General features: G+C 42.8%; 1 protein-coding gene across 1 annotated transcript; it reads right to left on the bottom strand.

The window, feature by feature from the left end:
• Positions 1 to 8144: 8144 nt before the first annotated feature.
• Positions 8145 to 27081, bottom strand: PLEKHS1 (pleckstrin homology domain containing S1). Its single transcript, XM_065894690.1, has 12 exons — positions 27054 to 27081; positions 21322 to 21410; positions 21104 to 21210; positions 20641 to 20775; positions 18988 to 19063; positions 17997 to 18113; positions 15846 to 15980; positions 13313 to 13404; positions 12604 to 12810; positions 11827 to 11928; positions 10407 to 10542; positions 8145 to 8324 (listed from the first exon to the last, which is right to left on the bottom strand). Exons 1-12 carry the CDS (start codon positions 27079 to 27081, stop codon positions 8145 to 8147), a joined length of 1404 nt encoding a protein of 467 aa, XP_065750762.1.
• Between the last annotated feature and the right edge of the window lie 783 nt (positions 27082 to 27864).

Below are 27864 nucleotides of genomic sequence, written 5' to 3' on the forward strand. Positions count from 1 at the left end.
CATGGCACAGGGATATCGGCTCGGTGCTTTGTGACAGCCTGGAGGGGTGGGATAGGGAGGGTGGGAGGGAGGGAGACGCAAGAGGGAAGACATATGGGAACATATGTATATGTATAACTGATTCACTTTGTTATAAAGCAGAAACTAACACACCATTGTAAAGCAATTATACCCTAATAAAGATGTTAAAAAAAAAAAGAACACCTATAAAGGAATTAAAGATGTTAATCAGGTGATCAACTGTTTCTTACAACAGGATACTCTCATTATCGTCACATGAAGCCATGTTTTAGAAACATCTGCTTAGTCGGTCATGGGAAAGGCTGCTCCTGCCTTTATTCTTCATCAACTATAAATGAACCCTATCTTCAAGGTTGGGGGGATGCCTTGATATCCAATTTCCTTACCCCAGTTTAGAGTCTATGAGGGACATTTTTCTTGCATATTTTTAAAATTGAGATATAATTTACACACCGTAAATTCACCTTTTTAAAGTGTACGATTCAGTGGATTTTAGTATATCTAGAGTTGTACAACAATCACCACTATCTAATTTCACAACATTTTCACCTCAGACCATTAGCAGTCACTCCCCATTCTCCCCTCCCCCATCTCTTGGCAACCATTCATCTATTTTCTGTCTTTATGGATTTGTATATTGTGGACACTTCATATAAACAGAATCATATAATATGTGGCCTTTTGTCCCTGCCATTCTTCACTTAGCACTTTTTCAAGGATCATCTATGTCATAGCAAATATCAATACTTCCTTCCTTTTTATGGCTAGATAATGTTCTATTGTATGGACATATCACATTTAATTTATTTGTACATCAATTGATGATCATTTCCACTTTTTGACTATTATGTGTAATGCTGCTATGAACATCCATGTACACATTTTTGTGTGACAATATATCCATTCTATTTGGGAAAGTTTTACCCCTAAGCAATTTTTACCCTCCCGCCCTTAATTAGGGATTATTAATTCCCTGAAGGAAGGTATTTTATTTCTGTTGATATCACTAGTGCTTGGCACAGTTCTCTGAACCCAAGATGTGCTTAAGAAGTGCCATTGGTGACAATTCAAAGGGCTTAGATGGTGTAAGAATTAAGGAAGGAGTGCTGTAGGGCCTCGAGAATTTCTTTGGTCCTGCCAGTTACATTCTGATGTCTGTGCGCCGGTGATTTGGCCTGTTCTAGAGAATCAAGTAAATTTTATTCATTCTTCCATAGGTAAAATTTCACCCCTCACACCACACAATAACTAAGTAAGTAAGTAAGTAAATAAATAAATAAATGAATAATCACCCTTCCTATGAGGCTCTCCCCAAACCAACCAAATAGGATTAATCTTTAAGCCTTTTACTCATTTAACACTGAATTTGTACTTTAACAAAGGATTTAGGGCTTGTAGTTATCTATGCACATATTCCTATTACTCCTACTTGATGAAAAGGTTTGCAAAGTCAAAGATGCTTTATTACTCATCTCCTGTCCAGAGTTCTAGCCTAATGCCTTTGGAGCTGTGAATTGCTTGTTAACTTGAATGTTACACGGAGCCAGATGGCCATCTAAAAGAAGGGGTATGAAACATGCTAACCAGTCATAATAGGAGCCTCCATAGAGTTCCCCTGGCTCCTGGAACAGAAGGTGTCGACTTTTATGGTTCTCCTGGGCAAGAGGCCCAGTCAAGGAGTGGATATTATTGAAATCAGAGCTGTACAAAAAATCTGAGTCATTCCACACATTCTTCATCTGCACTTGGACAGTATGCTCCATGCTCACTCCTGCCTGTGTCACTGTCGCCTGTGGATTATCCTCTTGCAGAGCTCAAGTTCCTTGCTCCTCCAAGAAGCTTTCAGATGTAGAGTTAGACTTGTGGCCTCCAAAGCCAACCAGTCTGGTTTAAATTCTGGCTCCGTCATGTATCAGCCACAGCCTTGAGCAAGTTGTTTAGCTTCCCTGTGCTTTGGCTTCCCGTACAAAATGGGGGGTAGTGACAGTCCTGGTGTTACAAGGCTGTTGGAGGATTCACCAGCGTGTGTACGCTCAGCTCACTGAATGTTAGTCATGAATGTACTCCATTCCATCACCATCTCTTTCTTCTGTCACCATACAGTTTGGTAATTAATTATCCTCTAGTTTTTTTTATAGGGTAATTTTACTTTGTCCCCCATTCATTTTTCCGGGACACACTTGAGAACCAAGAGGCAGGCAAATGACAAAGCCTCCACTACCACCATCAAGACAGCTGAGCACCTCAAATTAATGTCACAGAGCCCCTGTACTAGAAACTAATGGGCTCTCCTCCTAAAACCTCTTATACACACACTTGTAGAGTACTAACCCTTAATGTATGTACAGTGAGTACACGAGGCGCCATCTGCCTCCCCAGCCCATGGCATAAACAAAAGCCGTCCAGGATCGTTTTGTATAAGAAAAAATGAGAGATTGGCACAACATTGTAAATCAACTATACTTCAATTAAAAAAATTAAATTAAAAAAATTAAAAAATAAAACCCCACTTGTAACAATGGACAGGTCATCCAGACAGAAAATTGGTAAGGAAACACTGGCCTTAAATGACACATTAGACCAGATGTGTGTGTGTGCGTGTGTGTGTGTGTGCGTGTGTGTGTGTGTATATATGTAATTGTCTTCCATGTCCCAGTACTTCTTAGAAAATACTTAGAGTATGGTAAAATAATGCCCATCACCATGACCCTGAGTAAGAAGAGTTTAAGAAGGCAAGAGAGTGTTAACAAATTTCAGAAAGATTATGATGAACGTAATTTAAAATTTAAACTAGAGGAGGGTGACTTCTCAAATGACATCAGGTAAACAAGAGATCACAGTTTGATCATTTTCCTCTTTTTTTACTACGTCATAAGCTCTTGTTAATGAGTTTTAGATCTTGCATATTTTTTGTGTCCCCAGGAGAGCTCCCAAGTCAATATTGACTAGTCCATAAAAACCTGTTAATTGTTGAGAAAACAGCTTATATTAAAAAGGCCCACAGCTTGGCTTTTAAATTAATTGGATCTGACCCCATACCAAAAGAAAAAAGTTATAAAAGTCATTGATATGTATATTTTATTTGAAACCATTAACAAACTAGAATAATGCTTGTGAATTGGTATTTAACCCCACATATAGTGATTCCTTCTTTTAACATGTATTTATTAGCCCTTGTTGTGAGCAGTGCAATGTATTTACGTGCTAGGAATATGGTAGAGAGCAAGGCAGGTGTGAATTGTTCCCCTCTGAGGGGTTTAACATTCTAGGGCAGGGCTGTACACTAGAACTTTCTGCAATGATGAAAATATTCTACATCTGTGCTGCCCAGTACTGTAGCCGGTTACCATCATACGGCTACCGAACGATTCCAGTGTGGCTAGTACAACTGCAAAACCAGATTTTAAATTTTATTTAATTTTAATTAGTTTAAAAATTTAAGTCACATGTGGCTAGTGGCTACTGAATTGGGCAGCCCAGCTCCAGAGTCCAGTCCTGTGAGCGCAAAGTTCACTTAAACCCTTAGATATCCAGAACCATCTAGCCAGAGTTGATATGGAGAATGGCTCCGGAGGTCCTTCCAGATTCTTGATCATTAGACAAAGACTTCATCAACTCAGATGTTTTAAAGAGATTTTTCAATAAAACACATTTCCTGCATGTCTGTGTATTCAACTTCAGGATAGAAATCTAAGTTAATCCAGCTTCTGAATCTGAAAGCCCTCTCCCTCTGGGCCTGTTTATGACAGTTTAGATCCCCCTTCTCATCCTAAGGGAAAGTACTTGGCACAAGCCCTGAAGAGAAAGGGGTAGGGGTGGGGAGATTGAGTGCTTCAACTTCTCAGCTGATTAAAGAATTATTGCTGCTCCCACCTGTCTTCTCCACCACCCCGCAACCCATCAACATGCCCACAAACGCACCCACATCTATGTAAGCGCCTTTCTGGAATCCATGCTAATATGTCAGCAGCTTTGAGTCAGGATAGATGTATTTGGCCCTGCATGTCCACTGCATGTCTTACCAGCTGCTGTTTAGGTTTCACTCTGAATAGTTTGTGTCCTCAGCAGAAAGAACAAAGTGGAAAGATACAGACACCCTCTGAGGCCTGTCCTAGAGGCATGATGCAACCATTAGGAAGAGGGAGTGGCTGAGAGGTGGCAGCTCCAAATGCTCTGTTGGAAGGTTGAGCAAGGGCAGAAAAGATGTCAACCTGCAAGCTGGAGGGGCCACGCGGAGCTGGGGAGCCCAGGTAATTCTCTTCACATTGCCAGCTCTGGTTTCTTCCCCAGCAAGACTGAAGTGCACCAGATTCAGGCCTAGGTTATATGATGGCCAAGACTAGCTTATAATCCATTCTCGTTACCTCCTTTCCTCCAGAAATATGCCCAGAATAGGGCTATCTCTTGCAGGGACAGTTGGGTTCACCACTCTGCAGCCCCCAGCTCCACCTTCACTCATGTTCGTCCATCTGGAATCGGGCTGGAATGAACAACAAGGGCAGCTCTGGAAGAGGAAGGTCACAGATGACTCTATGCACCGAGGATGGGTGTGGATGCGGTGGGGGGTGCACAGTGGGAGGAGGGTCTATCCTACCCTCTCTGCTCTGATGAATTACATGTCTGTGAGGCACATGTCCTTTTCGCCTTGGCCTCGAGACTTGCCCCCATCTCTCAGCAGGCTGTCCTACAGTTCTCTTGGCCGACTAACAAAAAGCTGGGTGTGGGACAGATGCCTCGGTTAGCAGATCTCTGGGCCAGTCACCAGCTTTCCTTGGGGCCACTCCCCAGTGGCAGAGAGCAGAGGCACAGGGTTCCTTTCTGGAGGGGGAACAGAGGGGTGGTTGTCATCAGCCTCTTCCAGAACTGTTGAAAACGAAGGGCCTTTTCCTCTCAAAATCACCCTCGTGCATATTCCGTGTCCTGTAGCTTCTCAGAAGATACACCAGCCTCTCCCTGTTACCCTGGGGGGTGATGCTCCCCAGAAGTGCTCCCTGGTCCACCTGCAGTCCAGTCACCTGGTTGTTAGAAGGCAGATTCCAGGGCCCCACAACAGAACTACCAAATCAGAACCTTTGGGTTGTGGGAGATCTTGAAATCTGCCCTGAGACTTCCTTTGGGGAACAAACTGCTCATGTGGGAGAAGCCCCTAGAGCAGGATCTTCGTAACAGGTATCCCAGATGGTTCGGCTGCAGGTGGAACGTTCTGGGACGAAGAGAGGGCCAGGAGCAGCCTCTCTACCCTCATTACACAGGGGAGAGCACGGACTGGGAGCCAGGAGTCCTGTGTTCTCCCGGCACCTCCGTGAGCCACGTAAACGCTTCAGCACCTTAGTCTTCAGGCTCTTCTTCCACTCAGTGCGGAACTGAAGGGCCTGGGAGCTAGTGCTTGTCTATCCATCTCAGCTTAGACGTCTGAGCAAAACAGGAGAAGGACCTCTGGGCTTCAGAGCAGTGTACCCGCCCCATTGCTGATTCCCAGACAGTTTTACCTTGATATATATATATATATATATATATTTTAAACATCTTTATTGGAGTATAATTGCTCTACAATGGTGTTTTAGTTTCTGCTTTCTTGAATCAGTTATACATATGTTCCCATATCTCTTCCCTCTTGTGTCTCCCTCCCTCCCACCCTCCCTATCCCACCCCTCCAGGTGGAGCTGATCTCCCTGTGCTATGCGGCTGCTTCCCACTAGCTATCTACCTTACGTTTGGTAGTGTATATATATGTCCATGCCTCTCTCTCGCTTTGTCACAGCTTACCCTTCCCCCTCCCCATATCCTCAAGTCCATTCTCTAGTAGGTCTGTGTCTTTATTCCTGTTTTACCCCTAGGTTCTTCATGACATTCTTTTTTTCTTAAATTCCATATATATGTGTTAGCTTACGGTATTTGTCTCTCTCTTTCTGACTTACCTTGATATTTTTTTAAATTTCCTTCACTAAGGTGGCTTGGTTTCTACTTATGAAGGCTTAATATATAAATATGTTTATATATATGTATTATTTACCACACCTGTATTTATTTTTCATTATAAATGTGACATGTGCTGATAGTTAAAAAAAAAAAAAAAGAGAGAAAAATTCGAACGTTATAGAAATGCCTCCCCCCAATGGCCAACTGTGATCATACTTCTCAGAGATGATTCTTATTGACAATTTGATGTATGTTCTTCTAGACAAAAAATGGTATTGTCCTAGCAGCAGCAGTATAACTAACCTTTACTGAGTGCTTACTCCATATCAGGCAATGTGTCAGGGGCTGTTTGTACATCATCCATTTCAACATCATAACAACCCCTGTGAGGGAGGGATTTCTCTCCCCAGTTAGGGTTGAGAAAAATTTTTTTTAAATTTCTTTATTTTATTTATTTATTTTTGGCTGCGTTGGGTCCTCGTCACTGTGGGTGGGCTTTCTCTAGTTGCGGCGAGCGAGGGCTATCCCTCGCTGCAGAGTGCAGGCCTCTCATTGCAGTGGCCTCTCCTGCTGCAGAGCACGGGCTCTAGGTGTGCGGGCTTCAGTAGTTGTGGCTCGCGGGCTCTAGAGCGCAGGCTCAGTAGTTGTGGCACGTGGGCTTAGTTGCTCTGCGGCATGTGGGATCTTCCCAGACCAGGACTCGAACCCGTGCCCCCTGCATTGGCAGGTGGATTATCAACTACTGCACCACCAGGGAAGCCCAGGGTTGGGAAAATTTTATATGCACCAACACCAGTCATTTATTTTTGTAAATGTGGGATTACGTTATACCTACTATACTGCAACTTGCTTCTTTCATTCTTAAGATATTGTGAACATCTTTCCTAATCATTCATGTAAAACTTTGAACATCTGCAGAATGTTCAATTATATGATGTCATCATAATTAAGCAATTCCCAAAGGATTTTTGTTGTTGTTGTTACGGATATCTTTGTGTATTTGTGTGAGTGTTTCTGTAGGATAAATTTCTGGAAGTAGAAACAGTAGGTCAATATACACATATAAAATCATTATACAGTATACCTTAAACTAATACAATGTTATATGTCAATTATATCTCAATAAAAGTGGAAAAAAGTAGAGTCTTAACTCCAATCTAGCTTTACCAAAAAAAAAAAAAAAAGAAAAAGAAACAGTCGGTCCAATAGGGCATGCAAATGAAAATTTTTTAATACTTTTGTGTACAATCTAGATAACAGAAAATGAACTATATTTGAGTGTCTCGTCTGTGTGTTGAAGGTCTTTTCAAATCTAAATCCAAATACAAAGTGAAGATCAGGACATCTGTTTCTCAGAGCTGGTTTTAGATTCTTGGTTCTGCCACTAAATAGCTATGAAACCAGGAGCCATGAAGAAAATACATCATTAAATGTCTGAGGCCTTGATTTCTTCCCGTGTGAACTGGCAACACAGTAAGATCTATTTTCCGAAGGCCTCTTTTGCTCTACCGTTCCCCCATCCTTGGTTCATCCTTTAGTTCTCTGCATTTGTTGTCTTATTTATGAAAAAAGACTTGATCCTTTCGGCCTTTTAGGATCAATGAGTTAATGCATCAATTAGTTAAGAACTTTCAAACTACTTGTAGGGCAAGCGAGCTTTGCTGGGTATAACCTTAAAATTGCTTCGACTTCTAAAATTGTTCCTTGGTCTTTAAGAAAACAAGATGATCGTTGAATCCAAGAAGTCACTGTGTCTTAGCATTCTGCATGTGATGAATAGCGGGAGGTGTCTGGGAAGGCTGATACGGTACCACATCTCTCTCGGGAATCTTGGCTTCCCGAAATGAGTGTTTCCAACTGTCCATTCCCTAACAAAGAAGAGACTGTGTGGACCATGACCTCACAGAACACACAGCACGTTTTAGATGAGAAACTTACCCAATCTCAGTCTGTGGTGTTTGGGACAAAGTCTGAGATAATAAGGCCTTACATTTTCACCGTGTTCCATAGTTATCATCCCACTTGGGCCTCTCAACATCCCTGACGCAATAGCCAGAGATGGGATGGTTATTCCCATTGTTAAGATGCAGATGGAGAAATTCAGAGAGCTGTGCTGACTGCCTGCTATCACACAGCGGTGAGGGGCAGAGCTCAGCACAGAGTCTGGGGCCCATCCTCGCTTGTCGGCAGTGGGCCCCAGCACGTTACTCTCCAGATCCTTTCTGCTGACCCTTTTTAATGGCTAGACTCCTCTCCAGTGTCCTCTCCAGTACAGACGTATCCAGTTTAGAAGGTTTAATACCTTGGTCTGGTAAGTGGCATGTACAGGCTATTGCGTGGAATTTCTCTGAATTTGGGATCCGAGCGATGGTGAGTTTTACTTTCTAGAACACAAGAAAGAAGAACATTAAATGACTAAAGACTATCTTTAGGACTGTTGGTTCTCAGTGTCAGTCTGTCCTCATTCACACCCTTTGAAGCTGGTTGTGAGGAAAATCTGGGCCGGAAAAAACCAGGATGACTTATATTGATATATTAATGTGGAAGATGGATTTTTATTCTCTGGCCTCCACTGGCCTGAGCCCTTAGGGCAGATTCCAGAGTACATCAGTCCTCTCCAGATGGGCCCATTTGTATCAGGAAACAAAAAGCCTCTTGAAACAAGAGAATCCAAATAAGACCACCAGACAGGACCAGCCCCTGACAAAATTGGGAGGAGACTGAAGTTCTATGTGTTTCTCCTGCAATCTAGCATCTCCTCCCCTTTCCCATGCACATCTCCTCCCCCTCCTTTTAAAATCTCACATTCTCTCCCCTTCCTGTCCCTACCCACGCTCACCCCAAATTCCCATTTCTGTCAACTTCATTCTCAAGGATGGAAAGTACATCTGCTTGGTTCAGCTGCTGTAAAACATTAGAGGCCTTTGACTGCCCCTCCTTTCGTTCTTATCTTCCCATCTTCCACTATCCTTTTTCCTTTCAGGGACCAGCTATTTGAATTTTAAAAAGGACTGGATATTTGTTTTTAACATAAAGAAATAGATCAGGAATGGTAGGGGTGGGCAAGTTGGGGAGTTTTTTGATCTTCAAATAATCATATTGGTGAACACATGTATTTCTCAATAGCATCTAGGAGAAAGGGGGTCAGGCAGAATGAGCCCAAAAGAAATGCTGTCAGTCCCTCTTACGCAAGTGACTCCACAATCTAGAAGGCAGTCTTGATAAACTGCAGCCAGCAACACCCAGGTGGAGTTCCTCCTGGATCTGCTCCCAGGCAAAAACCCTTTTCTTGGCTTCAGAGCTGATGCCTAGGTCTCTGGATAAGCGTATTGTTTGGTAACTTTCAGAAGATTATATTGAACACTTGGCCGCAGCATGGGTCTTTGGCAGAGGAAATATATTACAGTTACTAGAGCGTTGGGCTGGACTCCTGAAAGCTTCCCTTTGCCACCACACAAACCCCTACCCTAGTCTTCAAAACCCAAGTCAAGCATCCCCTTCTCTGAGACACCTTTCTGGCCTCCCTCAAATAGATTAACTTCATTCTTCCTCTGTGATGCCATGGTCCTCTGTTCGTATCTCAAGGCACATACTGCACCTGTAACTAGCACATAATATACCTGCTTTATCCACTAATCTGTAAGCTCCTTGAGCTCAGGCCGAGGCCATTTTTGTGGCTCTAGGACCTAGCAGAGAATACAGCATACAATAGATGTTCAATAAATGGTGAGTGAGTGAAGGAATGAAGGAATGAATGAGTCCTTTTGCTCTAACACTAACTATTTATGTATCTTAGACAACTCCCTCATTCTTACTAAGTTTTCCCATTTAGATAGTAGGGGTAGTACAATTTGTCTAACCAACAAAGTTATTGTGTGATGCAGAAGAGATAAGACATATTTAATCATAAACTCTCAGAGCTGGAAGAAATTTGAGAGATCTTCTGATCTCTTCTTCTGCCGATAGCAGAAGAAGTAACAGTAACCATACTGAGCACCTAATATGTGCCCGTCACTGTTGTAAGCATGTTATATATTATCTCCTTTAATTCTCCAATAACTAGCATTATCATTATCCCTAATTTTACAGAAGAGAAGATTGAGGCACCATTTGGTTGAAGGAGGTTGGATGTAAACACTGAGCCTGCCTGATTCCACTGCAAGCTCTTTTTTGCCATGTCATGCTGCATCTGAGGTCTTGAACCCAGCCGTTCAGTCTCCTAGCCCAGTGCTCCCTCCAAATACTACCTGATACAAAAGAATTTTAAAAGGGTCCTAAAATAACATTCTTGTTATTTAGAAGTATCTTATGAAGTGTTATTTACACTTCTTATTCTCTTATTTACATATGGTGGCTGCGGCTTGCAGAGTCTCATTTGTCTTCAGAGCACAGCACTGTTCAGACACCATCCAAGACCTTGATCTTGTTCCCTCTTGCCCTGACCAGGACCAATCAGCAGGACTCACCTCCCGCTCGATGGACCGGCTGAGAAACAAGGAAACCTCCTCCAGGCTCTGGGGCTTCAGGTCATTCACGGCGAAAAGGTGATCTCCGTGAAAAAATAAGCATCCCAGGTGCGGGGGGCCATCCCACTGAGCCACACTGCAATGGGGGTACAGCATCCAATGCAAGAGTGAGACGGTGCTTGCTGGGAGTGTGGGGCACAGATGGAGATACAGATGGGGCTCCTCACTCTATTCTACCACTACTATTACTAGCTTCTTTAGCTATATTGCGCTACATCTGAAGTAGTCGAACTCTCTTTTTCTGTTTGGAATATTCTTTCCTCTATCATTACTCTTGGAGCCTGAGTCTTCCTCCAAACTCCAACTCCAATGACACTGCCTTTCCAAAGCCCTCCTACATTACCCTTCCTTTACCTTAATTAATCTCTTCTGCCTCTGGACTTCTACTGCATTGTCTGAGCCCCTCGCTTATTGTATACTCGGATCAAATGCATTTTATATTTACTTGTTTATGCAGCTGTCTTTTTCAACGGCTTTGAGACCCCAGAAGTATGGAACCACCTTAAAAAAAGTGTTTTTTTATAACCCCATAAACAGAAGATGTTACGTACTGGGTTGGCCAAAAAGTTCGTTCCGGTTTTTCCGTAAGACGATACGGAAAAACCCAGTATTTAAAGTGAGCACACAGTGAATATGTCATGCAAAAATAGATGAATTATTAGATGAGCAAGCTCAGGTGTAGAGGAGTCCATAGTTTCCGTCAAATATGTTTTGAGCCTTAGATTGTGGGAAGTTTGGAAAAATGGCAGGTTGTGGTTCCTGCCCTCTTACAGAACTTATAATTGATGTGTGATGTTTACATTAACAAGCTTTCTTCTATTCTAAAAATGTAATCTTCCATCAAAATGAATTACAAGGTCTTTAAAAGAATGTACAATCAAACAAACAGTGATCATTGTAAGAAAATTCTCTGCCACACAATCTTCTGTGTCTGAGTCCCTGACCAGCAGGTTTTTACCTGATGTCTAGAAGTCTTCGACCCTGGTATGCCATTTTCTTTTAGACCTTAGATTCTTGTTGACCTCACTGACTTCATTCATGAAATACTCACTGCTCATTGTTTGGCAATGATTTCCTTGGACGATACGTATTCCTGCCCACTTTTCCTCACTTTCAAAAAATCAGAAATTTAGTCCTCCTGGACTTTTGGGTCCTCCTATACCCACCTATCTCCCAGCTGTCCCTCCTATACAACAGTATCCTTATTTCTGCCTCAATCAAAGACGTTTTGTGACAACAGCAGCACGAGAGTCCGAGTTCTCCAGGCAGTTTTGCCACATACAGTGTTTCAGGATATAATGACTGTCTTCATACCATCCAACCCCATTTATAATCAGTAACCCTCAAATCTCCTACCTACCATATCCGTCCTGCAGCTTCTCTGAGAGCAAGATGGTTTATGATGTCAGGAGGATAAAGGAACACGTTCAGCTTCTCCACTTGGATTTCATCGGGGATGTTACTACAAGACATTTGTAAAAGTCAGGCGACCCTCTCTGGCTCTGAACTGTACCTTCTGAATGGACTTTGGCTTCCGACACCTGAGATGGTGTTATGCCATTAAAGATTGTCCAAAACATTTGCAGAAGGATAAGAATTTAAGTTACTCGTTAATGCCCTCCTCCACCCCCTTGGGATGTGGTAGCGATGGTAGACAATGGAAAAGGAGTAAAAAATGGACGAAGTTCATTATATATCATGTCAGTTTGCACACTTCTCCACAGAAGGAGACACTGAAAAGAGTTAAAGTTGAGAACGATCTCATCACATGTTCTTGGCATCATTTAAAACCTGAAAGTTCTCCAGCCTAGTCTACAACCAAACCTCATGTGACTTGCATGCCTGTCATTTTAATAGTAAAATCTGGGTGATATACAACCCAGGTCAGGGTGATCCAAGGTTCCAGAACCTGAAAGAACAGAATTTTTTAAAGTATTTGAAAATGCCACTCACAGCCCAGGGGACTGCTCGCTGCACTTCCAACTCTGGTATTCACTGTCCTTGGTTACTGTATCAGTGAGAAGGGCAAGCTGGACAGATTCTTGGCTGAGTTGGAGATTAAAATGTGAATTCTGAGTACAAATGGAAGCCTGCCTTGCTCTACGGACCCATAAAATTTGAGAAATGAGAACTTTACTTGATTAGTATAGACAATTGCACAACACTTAGTGAGGCCGACCCCTTTTCGTCATTCGTGATCTGTGCTTCCGTATTGGCAGGTGAAAGACAAGAGCCTGTTCCTGAGCCTTGTTCTTGTGGGTGAAGCTCCCCATTCAGGATATCTGCCAGGGTCTGGGATTCCTCTTTGCCATCAGCAGACTTATGGGACGACTCTTCGGAAACACTAGAGTACAAGAAGTTAACACAAACCCTTTTTCAGCATTATCTATTTACAGCTTTCCGTGGTGTGTGAATCAGATTTAAGTATCTAACAGCCATGTGAAAACTAACAAGGTTTTGAAGTATGTCCAACCATCAGAATCCCAGCTACAGTTAGAACCAAATCCAAGAAACTTTCCTTCTAAAAATGGACATGGGACCAAAATAGCCCTTTACACTGGGAGGGTTTGGAGAGACAAAGTGAGCGTGTGAGAGACGTAAATGCAAAATAGAAAAGAACTGCCCCGGGAGACAGAAAATGTCCCCAGGATGTCACTAATGGTTTTCTATGGGTAGAGAAACCATTCTCACGTTCACTTGTTTTGAGATGACTGAATGGCGTGTTGAGCTTGGTCTGTGGTAATGCTTTTGTATTATTATATCAACTATTTAAATGATCTGCAGCAACTGTTCTAGAACAGGACATTAGCTAAGATCAAATTTTAAGGTACGGCAGTTTTACTTACCAGGATTTCATGGACATGTAATGACCCTCAACTGCCTTGGAGACCTGGTCTGGACTACCAGGTCCAATGGGTTCAATGGGTTCATTATCCAACTATAGACAAGAGGCAGAGACGTAAGGATGTGAGTCTATCAATAAGCCAGGTACCTTGTCACCCACTACCTGACGGCTCTGGTCCCTGAAACGGTATGTCTACCGTTGGATGAACAGTGGTGCTCATTCTGGGGGAATGAACCAGTAAAGCTTCTGGCAGACTCCAAATCTGCTTTCTTCTCTAGGATTCCCCACGTTCCTGATACAAGTGTCCTATTGGAGTAAATTGCTGTCCGTTGTTCTTTTCATCACTAGGCACTTGATGACATGAACTCTTTTGCCCAACCGATACTATTATAGAATCACGACACCTGAGTGGGTCAAAGGCTCCGACATAGTGCAGAGCTGGCCTCGGGCTACTCTGCTCACAGGCAGTCAAGTTACTTCAAGGGGCTGTAAGGATTCTAGAAAATACTGTCCTCTGGGGATTCTCCACTAGCCTGTTGGAACTAAGTCATTTGGGGCAATGGTTTCTCAAAAACCCTAAGGGCTTCCGATTGCCTACCTAACAAATTAACCATGAACCATCACTGGAACACTTCTTTCCAGTCAAGCCAGCCCTCCCACTACGCCCCTACAAACGGTGTTCTTCTAGTGCCCATTTCATGCAGTTTTCTTCCCCTTTTCTCTTTTGTCTAATGAAGCTGTATTCAGGCCTGGCTTGAGGTCCCATAGCCCCCTCCGATCACCTCAGCCACTGCCAACCTCTCCCTTCTCTGAACTTCTACGACACGGTGTTGTACTCAATTTTTGTGGTGGTCTTCCAGCTTAGTTTTATTTGCCTTACTAGACTTTGCATCTCGTAAAGTACCTAGCAAACGCCGGGCATACAGCTAGCGCTCAGTACCACCTGGCTGGTTGGTTGGACCGTCATGAAAGACTAGTCGCCGTCATCATGTCCCAGAGAGCACTGGCATGAAAAGCGGGGTCCTGTGGTCAAATGAGCTTGGGGAATGCTGTGCGTTCATACTGCTGTACAGTATGCCCCACTCCATACTAAAAAGGTTCTGAGACTTCTTCAGTGAAGAAGCTTGTGTAACTTACTTTGATTTGGTGTCTCCAGAACTTATTTCACCTCAGAATGCTTCTTATGTATGAACACGTCACCATCTTATAGAAAAACCCAGTTTGGGAAATGCTGCCCCCCTCCCCCCAATTTTGCCTTCCTACTTCCCATTTCCATTCTCTTCTCTCTACTGTCCACCTTGAATATAGCTGCTGGGTTAATAGTACTAGAAGAGAATTCGGTTTTGCCCCTTCCTAACTGAGAAGCCACCATTGCCCCTTGTCCTGCCTGCAGCATGAAATCAACTTGGCATTCAAGACCCATTATGGTCTGGCTCTTTTTTCTGGTTGCTGTGGGTTTTTTTCCCCTAATATGCCACTCACGCTGGGTTAGAGCTCAACTGAACTATTCATCATATATGTTGTCAAATGCCATTTTGTGTCTTGAAGCCCTCCCTGACTCCAGTGGAGACAGAAAATCTGTCTTTACTTCTATTGCTTCCAGAGCTCTTTTATTTTTTTTAAAAAAGTATTATTTTATTGAAGTGCAGTTGATTTACAATGTTGTGTTAATTTCTACTGTACAACAAAGTGATTCAGCTATATATATATATACATATATATATATATTGGGTTGGCCAAAAATTTCGTTTGGGTTTTCCATAAGCTGTTATAGAAAAACCCAAATGAACTTTTTGGCCAACCCAATATATATGTATATGTGTGTGTGTGTGTGTGTGTATACACACACACACACACACACACACACACATTCTTTTTCATATTCTTTTCCATTTTGGTATATCACAGGATATTGAATATGGTTCCCTGTGCTATACAGTAGGACCTTGTTGTTTGCTTCCAGAGCTCTTTGACCATGCCTCTGGTGGAGCATCGTCAGGTGGTAACTGGTAAGACTGTGAGCACTGAGGGCAGGCGTGATATCAGGTCCTTTCCGGTAGCCACCATGCCTAGCACAGTACAGGATTCACACACAGAAGGCACTCAGTAGGGAATTCCAAATGATCAATAGACCGGTTGGTATATGCCACACAATTTATCACCCAAGGGTATTGTTGTTTCTGCTCATATTATTATTATCTCTTCCTAGAATGCAGAAAGACTCCCCAGATCAATCCCTCAAGTCCAAATTTTGCCTATCATGTAAGGTCAAATGTCATTCCATGGAACTTTCCCTGGCCTCTGTCTGGAAGTCAGCTTCCCCGCCTACCACCCCCATGCCCTCTGAGCATTTTACGAGCATCTCTCTTCAGCATGGAGCCCTTTCTGTCTCGTATCATGGTTGGTTCCTATTAAAGTGTCAACACTGTGAGCACATCACCTGTGTCTGATTCTGAAACCAGCTTAATGCCTCAGAAACAGTGCCTGGCAGGGGCTCAGTAAATATTTGTAGAAGGAGTAAATGATTAGTAAACAGAAGGGGTTACCTCTAAAAGAATACTTCGAGGATTAATATAATGACTCTCTTCTTCTGTATCCTGAGCGGTCTCTGACAAGACATGCGGTAGATGAGCTTCTCTGAGTCCTGAAGACCTTTTTTCTATTAAATGCTGAATAAAGAGATGAAGACAGAGTTAATGCTTTTTCTTTGTCTTTGCAAGAGACAGAATTAAGCCACATGTTTTCTGGAGAAGGCATAATCGATTAATTGGGTTGAGAACATCCGAGGATCTTCCAAGGTTACATCTAGAAGCCCACACAACTTGAACTTGCTTCTTGAGTCTGGGTCACCACTGATATAAAAATATAAGCCCATCTTTCAGGTTTTTCTCTATTATTGGGTCCTGTAACTCAGAACAAGTAATTCTCTCCGGTGGGTGGTGTTCTAATCTCCGCGACTGAATCCTCCACCCTCCTCTTTTTCTAGTTTTCATTCAGTGCCATCTGAGAAGCTAATTAGCCCAGGGTCAAGGCACTGCATCTTTTCCCTTTCCGCTCAGTGTTCCTCTTTTGTGTTCTGCTTATATAATTCTACTGTTTCCATAGCAATGCAATTTTGTAGCATCAATCATGTGATAGTATGAATTGTAGGCTTCAAGGTGATCTAGGTTCAACCAATTACTGCTTCCCTCTCTAATAGATACAGGACAGTACAAAGTAGCTGCTTTGCCTGGCAGGAAAATTGTTATAAGTACAATTCAATTCTTCCAAGTACAATGCCTTAGAGCAAGCGGGGGGGGGGGGGGGTGGTGGTGGTGGTGGTGTTGAAAAAACCCTGAATGTTCTCTAGGAAGTCCTTGAAAGAAAGTGATTAAAAAAAAAAAAAGATGTATTTGAGTTGTGTCCGTTTTTCTAGCTCCAAATTCATGAAGCCAGGTCATGCTGAGTCTGGGATGAGGAAGGGTTCCCATTTTATTTTAGAAACAGCAACAACAACTCCCAACAAGGTAGGTGGTTCTCTTAACTGAAGCTGATTGGAAAATCACTGGATTGGAATACATAGTATGAAAAGGCAAAATGACCAATAATATTATCTCTAGGGAGAAGGGGTACAGGAGTGAAAAGCTAGAGAGGCATTTACTGAAAAGAGTTATCTTTCTCAACCCCATTTCCTACCACCTTTCCTACAAGTACCAAATGAAGTGTTTGGCCTGGTGCATTTGATATGCTACATAAGGCTTTTAAAATAGTTGGAGAGCTTCCAGCTAGATAAAACAGGAGGCTATGCCCTATTAAGATGTGCCTGGTACCCAGGGAAAAGGCAAAGTCAGTGGTTACATCTCTAAGGGACAAAATAGCATCCATGGCAGAAGAAAAAAACCACTCAGCCTGTTCATTAATAATATCCAGAATTGGGAAGATTGCAAATCCAAGAGAGCTGAAAGCACAATTACAAATCATTTTCAAGGGGCAAATGCATTATTATTTTTTTCCTCCAATGGACTTCATTAGAAATGAAGTCACACACGCACACGGAGAAGCAAGATTGATCTGGGTAAATATAGGAAATAATAAGAACTCTGATTTTGCCTCAGGAGTACAGATGGTCAAGTGGTGTTCGGGGAATTTTTTTTTACAGAAGTAATCTTTGACCTGTTGGTGAAAGGAGGGAAAAGGCTACCATCCAGGCTTTTGTTTAGCTGGGGGGATCTCCACCCAACATACCCGATGTACCTGGATGCATATCAAAGAGCATCCAAAATGAATGAATACATTTAGATGTAGGCAGGGCAAGCAGTAAGGCTCGTGATGGTAGGGGAAACAGACTAAATATACGATAGATCCTAGGACTAAGAATCATTCTTTGGTGGATTAGGCTTTGAGGAAGATGTCAAATACATTGACTTTTTTTTTTTTTTTTTTGCTGTATGCGGGCCTCTCACTGTTGTGGCCTCTCCCATTGCGGAGCACAGGCTCTGGATGCACAGGCTCAGCGGCCATGGCTCACGGGCCTAGCCACTCCGCGGCATGTGGGATCTTCCCGGACCGGGGCACGAACCTGTGTCCCCTGCATCGGCAGGCGGACTCTCAACCACTGCGCCACCAGGGAAGCCCCAGATACATTGACTTTTGAAGCATCAGCTGGCTCCCAGGCAGGGCGTCCTAAGAGAGGTAAGTCCGATTACCATGTCTGGAAGACTTTTTCTTGCTGTGGTCGTGCTGACAGCCTCCAGTGTGCAGGAAGAACCAAGGAGATGGATGGGGTCTGAAGAGGGCCTTCTATCACCAAATGAGAGTTTCTCCTGCTTATCAAAAAGGAATATTGGAATCAGGGCATGCTTGATCTCTTGTCTAGAATGAAGCAACATCCTGGTCATGGGGCTCTCTGCTTCCAATCTTTGACCACTAACATTTATACTGCTGGCCAGCATTCTCCTGTTTAGACAAGAGCTGGTCTTGTGTCTCTCCTGTTCCAAAACCCTTGAGGACTCCCAGCCTGGCCTTCAGAGATGCTCTAAGTTTCCCTCAACCTGTCTTTTCAAAGCTGTGTCCCTCTGTACCCCACTCCTTCACTCTAATCATTTGAGTACTTGTAGACACACTTTGCTTTCCCTTCTCCTTGGCCTCTGCTTTTGTTGTAAGCATGGAACAATCTAGAAACAATGTCAAAACGATACCTAGAGGCCAAAGTTTCATTTATAAAGGTCTGTCCTAAGAAAGGACTTAGGTAAATTAGCAAAGGTTCTTATGAAGTAAATAAACAACTTAAAATTTCTGGCACTTACATCAAAAAAACCTTATATTGAAAATATAAGATAGGTAAAAAGCATGTTTTTTAGAAACCACCCTGGACTCAGTCATTCCAAAGGTAGCTGTTATGTACCTTGAATAACAATGATGGAAAATACTGTAGTTTCAGCTACTATTAAAAAATGCCACTCCTCCTACTCCAATAATGAAAATTTGAAGTGTCTGTATTTTAGCTCTCTTGCAAAACACAAAAGAATTTTTTTCTATTGTTAGTCATAAAAATAACAAGGATGTACATTTTCTCACTTATTTATTCCTTGTATTAATGCCAGTTGCTAAGGAGGGGAAAAAAAATAGCTCACATTGTTTCCTTGTGAAAGAGGGCTTTGTTCGGGTGACCCGCTATTTTATCAGTGAAATAGTTACCCCTGTATTCTGGCGTGCTGCTTTTGTATTCCGGCAGAGTGATGACAAGAAAGAGACCCAGTCTTTAATCTTCTCCCTGTTGATAGGAATAAACTTTCCGGCATGCGGCAACAACGGCGCCTGCGCTCATTTTGAACCGGAGGAGGATTCTTTTATTAAGATCGGACAGGCGATGGGGTAGGTACCAGGGAAATAAGGATCTTTTTCTTTTTTTTTTTCGCTGTACGCGGGCCTCTCACTGCTGTGGCCTCTCCCGTTGCGGAGCACAGGCTCCGGACGCGCAGGCTTAGCGGCCATGGCTCACGGGCCCAGCGGCTCCGCGGCATGTGGGATCCTCCCGGACCGGGGCACGAACCCGCGTCCCCGGCATCGGCAGGCGGACTCCCAACCACCGCGCCACCGGGGAAGCCCCAGGATCTTTTTCTTGAGTGGCTTAAATGCACCCCCCCTCCTTGGATCCTTACCACCTCCATGCTAACACACCAGAATTAACCCTCGTGCCACCTCTGTGAGCAAAGCTCAGAGAAATGGGAAGAAAAGTGGAAAGTAACAGTGTAATCACAGGGTTTGGAGCTTTTGACTTTGAAACGGATTTCTTTTGTGTTCTTAAGTGGCCCCTTAACCTGTCAGCGCCATTTGGTGTAGCTATTTAGGTGTGCCTCCCTTTAGGGAGTGCATGTATTTAAGGAGGTATTTGAGCAAATGTATATAGATCACACCTTCTTTCTATTGACTCCCGAGACAATTGTAAAGGAAGGCTTTCGCCTGGGGATTGATCTGCAGCAGATCAAATGTCTTCATATGGACACTTGGGCTTGAGCATTGGTCGCCTCCGTACAGCTGCCTTCTCCAACTTTAGCCTCTCTGTCAAGCAGGTAATCATCCACAAAGAATCCATTTGCCATCTTCGCTAACACCAGGAGCCCCTCTTAAAAACTGAAGACTCCTTCAGGGACGAGCATAGCCACTCCCCAATATATGTACCTTGGGTAGATGTTAGTGTATTGGTTTCTTGTACATAAAATGTATCTGTGGTGATGGTGACAGTCATGGGTTGAATTGTGTCCCCCGCCTAAATTCACATGTTGAAATCCCAATCCTCAGTACCTCAGAATGTGACCTTATTTGGAAGTCAGGTCAGGTTGTTGCAGACGTGATTAGTTAAGATGAGGTCAGACTGGAGAAGGGCGTCCCAATCCAATATGACTAGAGTCTTTATAAAAAGGAGAAATTTGGACGTAGAGACGTGCACATAGGGAGATTGCCATGTAAAGACTGGAGGTTTGCTGCCACAAACCAAGGAACTACCAGAAGTTAGGAGAGAGGCCTGGAACAGATCTTCTCTAGAACCTTCAGAGGAACCATGGCCTACGACACCTTGATTTCAGACTCCTAGTCTCCAGGACAGTGAGACAACAAATTTCTGTTGTTCTAAGCCACCCAGTTTGTGGTACATGGCTATGGCAGCCCTAGGAAATGAATACTGTGATTTGTCAAGGTATTTTAACACATAATAAAGACTGCCAAGATGGTGTTTAAGGTTGTGGCCATGGGTTTCTAGTCAAGGCATGTTTACTGTGTACTGGTTTAAAATGTTTTTGTTTGTTTTTTATTTTGCATACAGGAGACACCCTGTGTTATCGTACTACTTACCTGTCATAGCCAATGAGGAAGTATTCCCTGTTAGTGGCCCTGATCGACATCACTTCGTCATGATGGCAGTTAAACATCTTCTGTACAGATTGCATTTTTTCATGGTTACTGATGCCGACTGCTATACTGGAACTTCTGTTAGATATAGATATAAAGTATTAAACAGATGCAAATACAAAATTAGGAAGAAATTGACTAATGGTTTTTATTAAGTTTCAAATTGAATAAAACTTGAGATCTGTTTGATCAATACTTTGAAAATTGTCCAATAGTTTTAGAAAATAAGTTTAGATCTGGTTTATCACTGATTGAAAATACTTTGTTCAGCCTAAAACTTAATTCAGAATTCCTATTTCAGTTGGACTCTTAGTTCCACAAATTAACGTTTTCTAATCTTTTTTCTATTTTGCAGGCAACACGTTAGTATTTGTTATTATAAACATTTTCTTGATTGGATACGCACTGATCAATTTCAATAGAACCTCGGTGATGATGGTCTTTGTAATAGGAAAGACTAAAGCCCTTTTCCCCACTCTTTGACAGGATGAAAAGCCGCTTTTTCCAAGAGGTCTGAAAAATGAAAACATTTTGCATCTCAGTTAAATCTCAAAGGAAGAGAAAGGATTTTAAAAATGCTCATGAGGCTGGTGGGAGGCCTGTTAAATCTTTGTGAATACTTACTGCAGAGAAGAAAAGCTGAGGAGGTGGTGATTTAATAAAGTAATCTTGTTTGCAGACTTCATTTTCATAATATAATGTAAATTGTTTGCCTAATAAAAGAAAGTGAACAGGAGTCAGTCTGTTCCCTATAAATTTCTGAGAAGAACTGCTTCAATTGGAGAACACTGTTTACTGCTGGAAAGGTCTTCACATTATTCAGTTATGGAAAAACACATCTATAATAGGCCAGGAGAACAAAAAACCCAGGACCAAGTGTGTGATTCTTATTCATCCACTGTCGGGACCTTTGTTCAGATGACATTTAGAAGCTCTTTAATTCAGCTCACACCTGTCTGGCTCTCCGGATGCCGGTGGCTCTCTAGATGTGAGCAAAGATTTGTCTCCCTTCCTGTTGAACCACCAGCCGCAGCAGCAAGGTAATTCTGCCTTGACCTTGGACTTACCAAACAAAAGCAAAACCACCTGCTATTGAAAATAAGGTGGGAAAGTGGTTAAATAGGAGCTTTCCGAAATGTTAATTGCTTCTCTGTAAGGATGGACATGTATAGGCAGTTTTGATTTTTTCTATATTTTTGAAAAGGTCTGCAAGAAATATGTACTACTTTCCTTATCTAGAAAAAATTAATGTTGCTAAAATAAAATTTATTTTAAAAAGAAGACCTTGGTTTTGCTTTTACATCCAGGCTATAGTTCTAGTTCATCCATGGTTTGGTAAAAGACAGCCTTTACTAAAGAATTAGCACTGCTTTATTAAGTGAAAACAGAATGAAGATTAGGTACTACAGCTGATGGAGACATTATGCTCGTATCCAGTAATTCTCAGCCAGCCGTCCTCACCTTCCCTGCCTCTCCTCCTTCTGCAGCAGCTCTGCCTGCTGCCCCCGTTCTTCCCACCAAGGAAGAAAAAAGGAAAGAGAAAAACAGAAGGAGACAAAAGCAAAAAGTTTTAGCTCCTTTATTTAATGGTTGTGTGGCTTTGGACAAATTCACAGATTTATTTACTGAACAAATACTTACAGAACACCTTGAATCACTAAATTTCAGTTTCCTCATTTGTAAAATGGAGGTGAAAAATAAAGGAAAGCCAAGAGCATCGTAGCCACTGCAGTCCCTGACCGACAGTGCACCCTGAGAGGAATTCAGGATGAAAAGCAGGATGCGGCACTCTGTGATCTAGAAAAACAGTCCCCATAGATAGTCAGAGGTATTTCAGGAAGAATTTTAATGAATCCAAATCCTTGCAACTTCCCGTACATAGATGAGCACTAAAATCATTAACTTGAGGTATCTGTTCTTTGTGACTAACAGCAATCTTTTACTGAGATGTATTCTTTTTTTTTTTTTTTTCTTTTTGCGGTACACGGGCCTCTCACTGTTATGGCCTCTCCCATTGCGGAGCACAGGCTCCGGACACGCAGGCCCAGCGGCCGTGGCTCACGGGCCCAGCCGCTCCGCGGCATGTGGGATCTTCCCGGACCGGGGCACGAACCCGTGTCCCGTGCATCGGCAGGCGGACTCTCAACCACTGCGGCACCAGGGAAGCCCTACTGAGATGTATTCTTGACTGAATGTATTTTCTAGCCAAAAGTCATGCATAAGCTGGTTTCCCCCTACCTCTTCAGAGTGGTTCCCTAGAGCTACCGAGAGGCTGTCTCCCCAGTAGGAGACAGAGTGGAGTAAGAGAACAGAGTGAGTAAGAGAGGAAGAGTGGTATAAGATGAGGCTGCAGACGAATCCTGCAGCACCTGGTAGACACTAGACCATGGGACAGTTTGCATTTATTTTAAAAGCAATGGACAACACCATCCATGGATTAGCCTTGACCAAAAAACACTGAAACAACCTCATCAACCCTCTAGATCCAATTTGTAGGAAATACAGAAAACAGAGAAACATGCTAAACACCATACCAGGGATGTGATCAGCAAAATTCAGTCTCTAGGGGAACTTCTAGGACAAAATCTCAGTATTTTCACCCTTGGATAGATCATTTTTGGCCCTGAACATCTCCACCTCGATTTCCCATAAACTTCCTTCTCTCATCCTTTTCTCTCAGGTGCCCTAGATCACTTGGTGGCACCAACATCTATCTAGCCTCCCCTCCTAGAACACTTAGAGTCCTCTTAAACTTTCACCCTTCCATCACCCTTCTGTCCAGTCAGTCATCAGTCATGTCCATTTTACTTCCTGGATCCACCCCTATCTCTCTGTTCTATCACCACTGCCGTCAAGACCTTCATACATTTCAATACATTAAAGTCACGTGAATTCAAGGCCTGCATACGTTTTTCACTATACTGCTTTAGTAACTGTCTAGATTGACTCTCTAATTCCATTCTTGGCATCTTCAAAACCATCCTCGACATAGCCCTGAGAGTAAATGCCAAATCTGGCCAATTTTGTACTTTGGGCAAAGATGAAATAACAGGAACTGGATTTACTCTCCTGTCTGAAACACACAAAAAATACAGAATATATAAATTAGTTGTTTTCAGGACACTGATCATAGGCAATAAAAGTCATGGATCCCTAAGAGATAGGAAACAAACTTGGTGAGCCCTACAATTTCCTTGGCGGAGTTTCCAGTCCACAGCACAGGAAAGGGGAACTGAGGTGGGCCCAGGTGGACCCCTGAGCGGAGGAAACAGAGCTGAGAGTTCAGGGAGATCAAGGCAGCTAGAGCTCATAGGACAGAGGGAAGAGCCGCACAGAGGGAGAATCCCAGAGACAGTCACAGGGTCCCCCTCAAGTATTCAAGAATACTGATCAGTATATGTGTGTGGGGGAAACTACCCAAGGCCAGAGAATGAACCATCAGAAAAAGTTAGAGGGAAGAGTGCCCAGTGCTCACTGGGCCAGAAAAAGTGCCAGTTCTGTCCAGCCAAACTGGCAAAAATGATCATTGATGGGGGACTGGGTAGAGTACTCAGGAAGGTCTTGCCTCAGTAGTGGGCAATAATTAGCTCTGGGCTGAGGACTGCTCCAGACCTAACAAATCATAAGAGCAAGTCTTAAAAGGATCAAATTGTTTCCAAGGAAGTTAACTGCATCCCAGAAAAAAGTTCAAGATTCATAGAAATACAAAAATATCCAGCACCCAACAAGGTAAAATTTGCAAGGTCTGGCAACCAATCAAAAGTTAGCTGGCATGCAAAGAGACAGGAAAGCATGAGCCATAATGTGGATAATCATCAGTCCTTCAAAACTGGCCTAGAACTGACACAGATGTTAGAATTAACAGAGAAGTTCATTAAAACAGTTATTATCAACTGTATTTTATACATTCAGGAAGTTAGAGATATAGAAGATATAAGAAAGATCCAAAGTGAACTTCTAGAGATGAAAACCACAATGTCTCAGAAAAACAACAACAACACTGGATGGGATTAATGGGACTAAAACAAATGGAGAGTGAAAAAAGAACCCCAAACACAAAAGAGCACTGGTGCATCGTGGGACAATTTCAAGTTTCAGGTCACTGGATTCCCTGAAGTGGGGGAGGGAGACAGAAAAAAATATTTGACAAAATAATGCTGAAAATTTTACAAATTTAAAGAAAACTATCTCAGAAATCTCAGCAGGTCAGGCACCCCAAACACAAAATATAGGAAGAAAACTCTAACAAGGAACATCATAGCCAAATTGCTCAAAATCAGTGATAAAGAAAAACCTTAAAAACTGTCAGAGGGAAAAAAGAGATAATGCATACAGAAGAAAAAATAAGAGTGACATTAGATTTCTCATCAGAAACAACGCAAGCAAAACAACAACATCAAAACCCAGTGGAACAACGTATTTAAAGTACTGAAAGGAAAATAGTGTCATTTTAGAATTCTATAGGCAGCAAACATATCTTTCAAAAACGAAGGCAGTTTCAAGACATTTTCAGACATGCAAAAGCTGAAAGAATTCAGCATCAGGAGGCCTGCATTAGAAGAAAAGTTAAAGGAAATCCTTCAGGTGGAAGAAATGATGCCAGATGGAAATCTGAATTTATACAAATGAATGAAGAATGCTGAAGTGGTAACTGCAAGGATAAATATGTGAAATTTTTGTCTGACTATTTAAGACATAAAAATTCAATTGACGGGGCTTCCCAGGTGGCGCAGTGGTTGAGAATCTGCCTGCTAATGCAGGGGACACGGGTTCGAGCCCTGGTCTGGGAAGATCCCACATGCCGCGGAGCAACTGGGCCCGTGAGCCACAACTACTGAGCCTGCACGTCTGGAACCTGTACTCCGCAACAAGAGAGGCTGCGATAGTGAAGAGGCCGGCGCACCGTGATGAAGAGTGGCCCCCGCTTGCCACAACTAGAGAAAGCCCTCGCACAGAAACGAAGACCCAACACAGCAAAAATAAATAAATAAATAAATAAATAATTCAATTGACTATCTAAACCAAAAACTCTTGATATAGGTAACAACATAGATGAATCTCAAAAGAATTATGTTGAGTGAAAGAAACCAGACAAGAGTTCATACAGTATGATTCCATTTGTATGAACTCTAGTAAATGCAAACGAACTTAGAGAGACAGAAAGCAGAACAACGGGGAGTGGGATTGGGTGCTGGAGGGAAGGATTATAAACAGGCACAAGAAGACTTTTGGGAGTGATGCCTGTGATTACTATCCCGCTGTGGTGATTGTTTCCCAGGCACGTACACACAACCTTATCAAGTTGTTCATTTTAAATATGTGCAGTTGATTGTATGTCAATTATACCACAATAAAGCTATTTTTCTAAAAATATGAGCAATCCAAAAAGCAAATCTGATGACACCACTTCCGTGCTGAAATGCTTCAAGCGTTGCCGGTTATATGAGGTCAATATCCGGCACCATATAGCACCACTTTCCTGTTCTCCCCCCGTCCTTCCTATTTTACAGCTACATTCTCCTTGAACACAACCTGCCTCGAACCCACTTCACTGCTTTCGGTCATGCCATCCCTTTCTGCTGAGATGTGCTCTCTTTCCCAATCTCTTTTAAAACCCTATACAGCCTTTAGGGGCCAGCTCAATGACGCGTGTGCTTTTTTTCCCTTCAGACTCTACAGAATTTTGCACTTACCTATCATAGCCTGATCGTATGTGCCTATGTTAACTTCCCAATACAGCTACTGGAATGTGTTTATCTTAATATCCCAATGAAATTACAAACTCATTGAGAGAATGACTATTCTTAATTAACCTGTACATCCTCTGCAATACGAAGCACGGTGACTTACTAATAATAGGTGCTTTGAATAAATATTCGAAAGTACTCATTTTGGAATTGAATCAGATAGTTTGATTTTTAAGTTAGTTCATCCTAAACTTCTGACTGATCAACTACAGCGAGGCATCTGAATAATACCCCTTGACCTATCCTCATAATAAGCCCTGATAACAATTTTGGCAGTGTCTCCAAGTGAGAATTTCATATAAAATTAAGGAAATATTCTCCAGTCTTTTCTGGGCTATAGTTTGCTGTTAGTACCATCTCCCAGCAACAAATGGAACATTTGGTCCACGAAAATCAGAAAATGCCGAGTTTCTAGATAAGTGAGCGCTTACAAAATAATCAGCTGAATCTAATAGCCTCCGCTACGTTCTCCACACCAAGAATAATTGTCACAGAAGTGCCACCCATTATCCTTACTAAAACCATCTTCTGTATCCTGGTTAGTTTGACGGGAATGGATCATTATTTTCAATAGAGTTTTTTCCTTCCGAGAATATGTCCCTTGGGTACCTGAACTCTTCCGCGGTTTGGGTTCCATTATGGCTGCCTGTTCTCACCTGTCAAAAAGAAGTGTTAAGCGTTAGTCCCCAAACAAAGGTATAGGCTTAGCCACTCAATCACCAAGCGTCAGGATGGTGCTCCCAACGTTGGTCAGATGGCTTATCGTCTCCCCTCTCCCCATTCTGCCCTTGAGGTTGATAGTAGCCATGGTGATGAGGACCCACCCAAGCAGCCTGTGTTCACCAAGTGCCCGTTCTGTGGAGGCGTTGGTAGGATGACCAAAGGAGCATCTTCCCTGGACTTCCTCTGCTCCTGCTTCATAAGTGGCTCTGACAAGACAGCCCCTGGGGATAGCAACACCACCAAGGAACAGAGACGAGAACAGGGCAGAGGGCAGCATGCTATGGACGAACAGCAGCTGAGAAAGCATTTCTGGCCAAAAAGAAGCCTAAGATAAGCCCTCCTCCATGCCAGGAACTCATTTTCTCTAGAGGGAAACCTCAGAGCAAGGACCAGGGCATACCCCTATCCGTAAACTGCCTCCACTGCCTGTGTGCCCCGTTCCCAGGGCTGCCCAGCACTGGGGGCTGAGGCTGACATGGTCAAACTGACTCTAGAGGTCAAGTCCTTTCCTGCACAGATCTACTGGCAATCCCATGATTGACACGGGGCCCTGCAAGGAGAGGAAGCCCACAGGGTAAGAGACCACGGGGCAGGTGAGATCTCTGAAACGGGAATGTATTGGTGACCAAGTTTTACCTTGAATCAGACTCTCAGAATAGGAGGAAACACTGAACAGGGCTGTGCTAGGGCAGTCCCA

The sequence above is a fragment of the Phocoena phocoena genome, chromosome 16, assembly GCF_963924675.1.
Source record: "Phocoena phocoena chromosome 16, mPhoPho1.1, whole genome shotgun sequence".
Taxonomy (NCBI): Eukaryota; Metazoa; Chordata; class Mammalia; order Artiodactyla; family Phocoenidae; genus Phocoena; species Phocoena phocoena.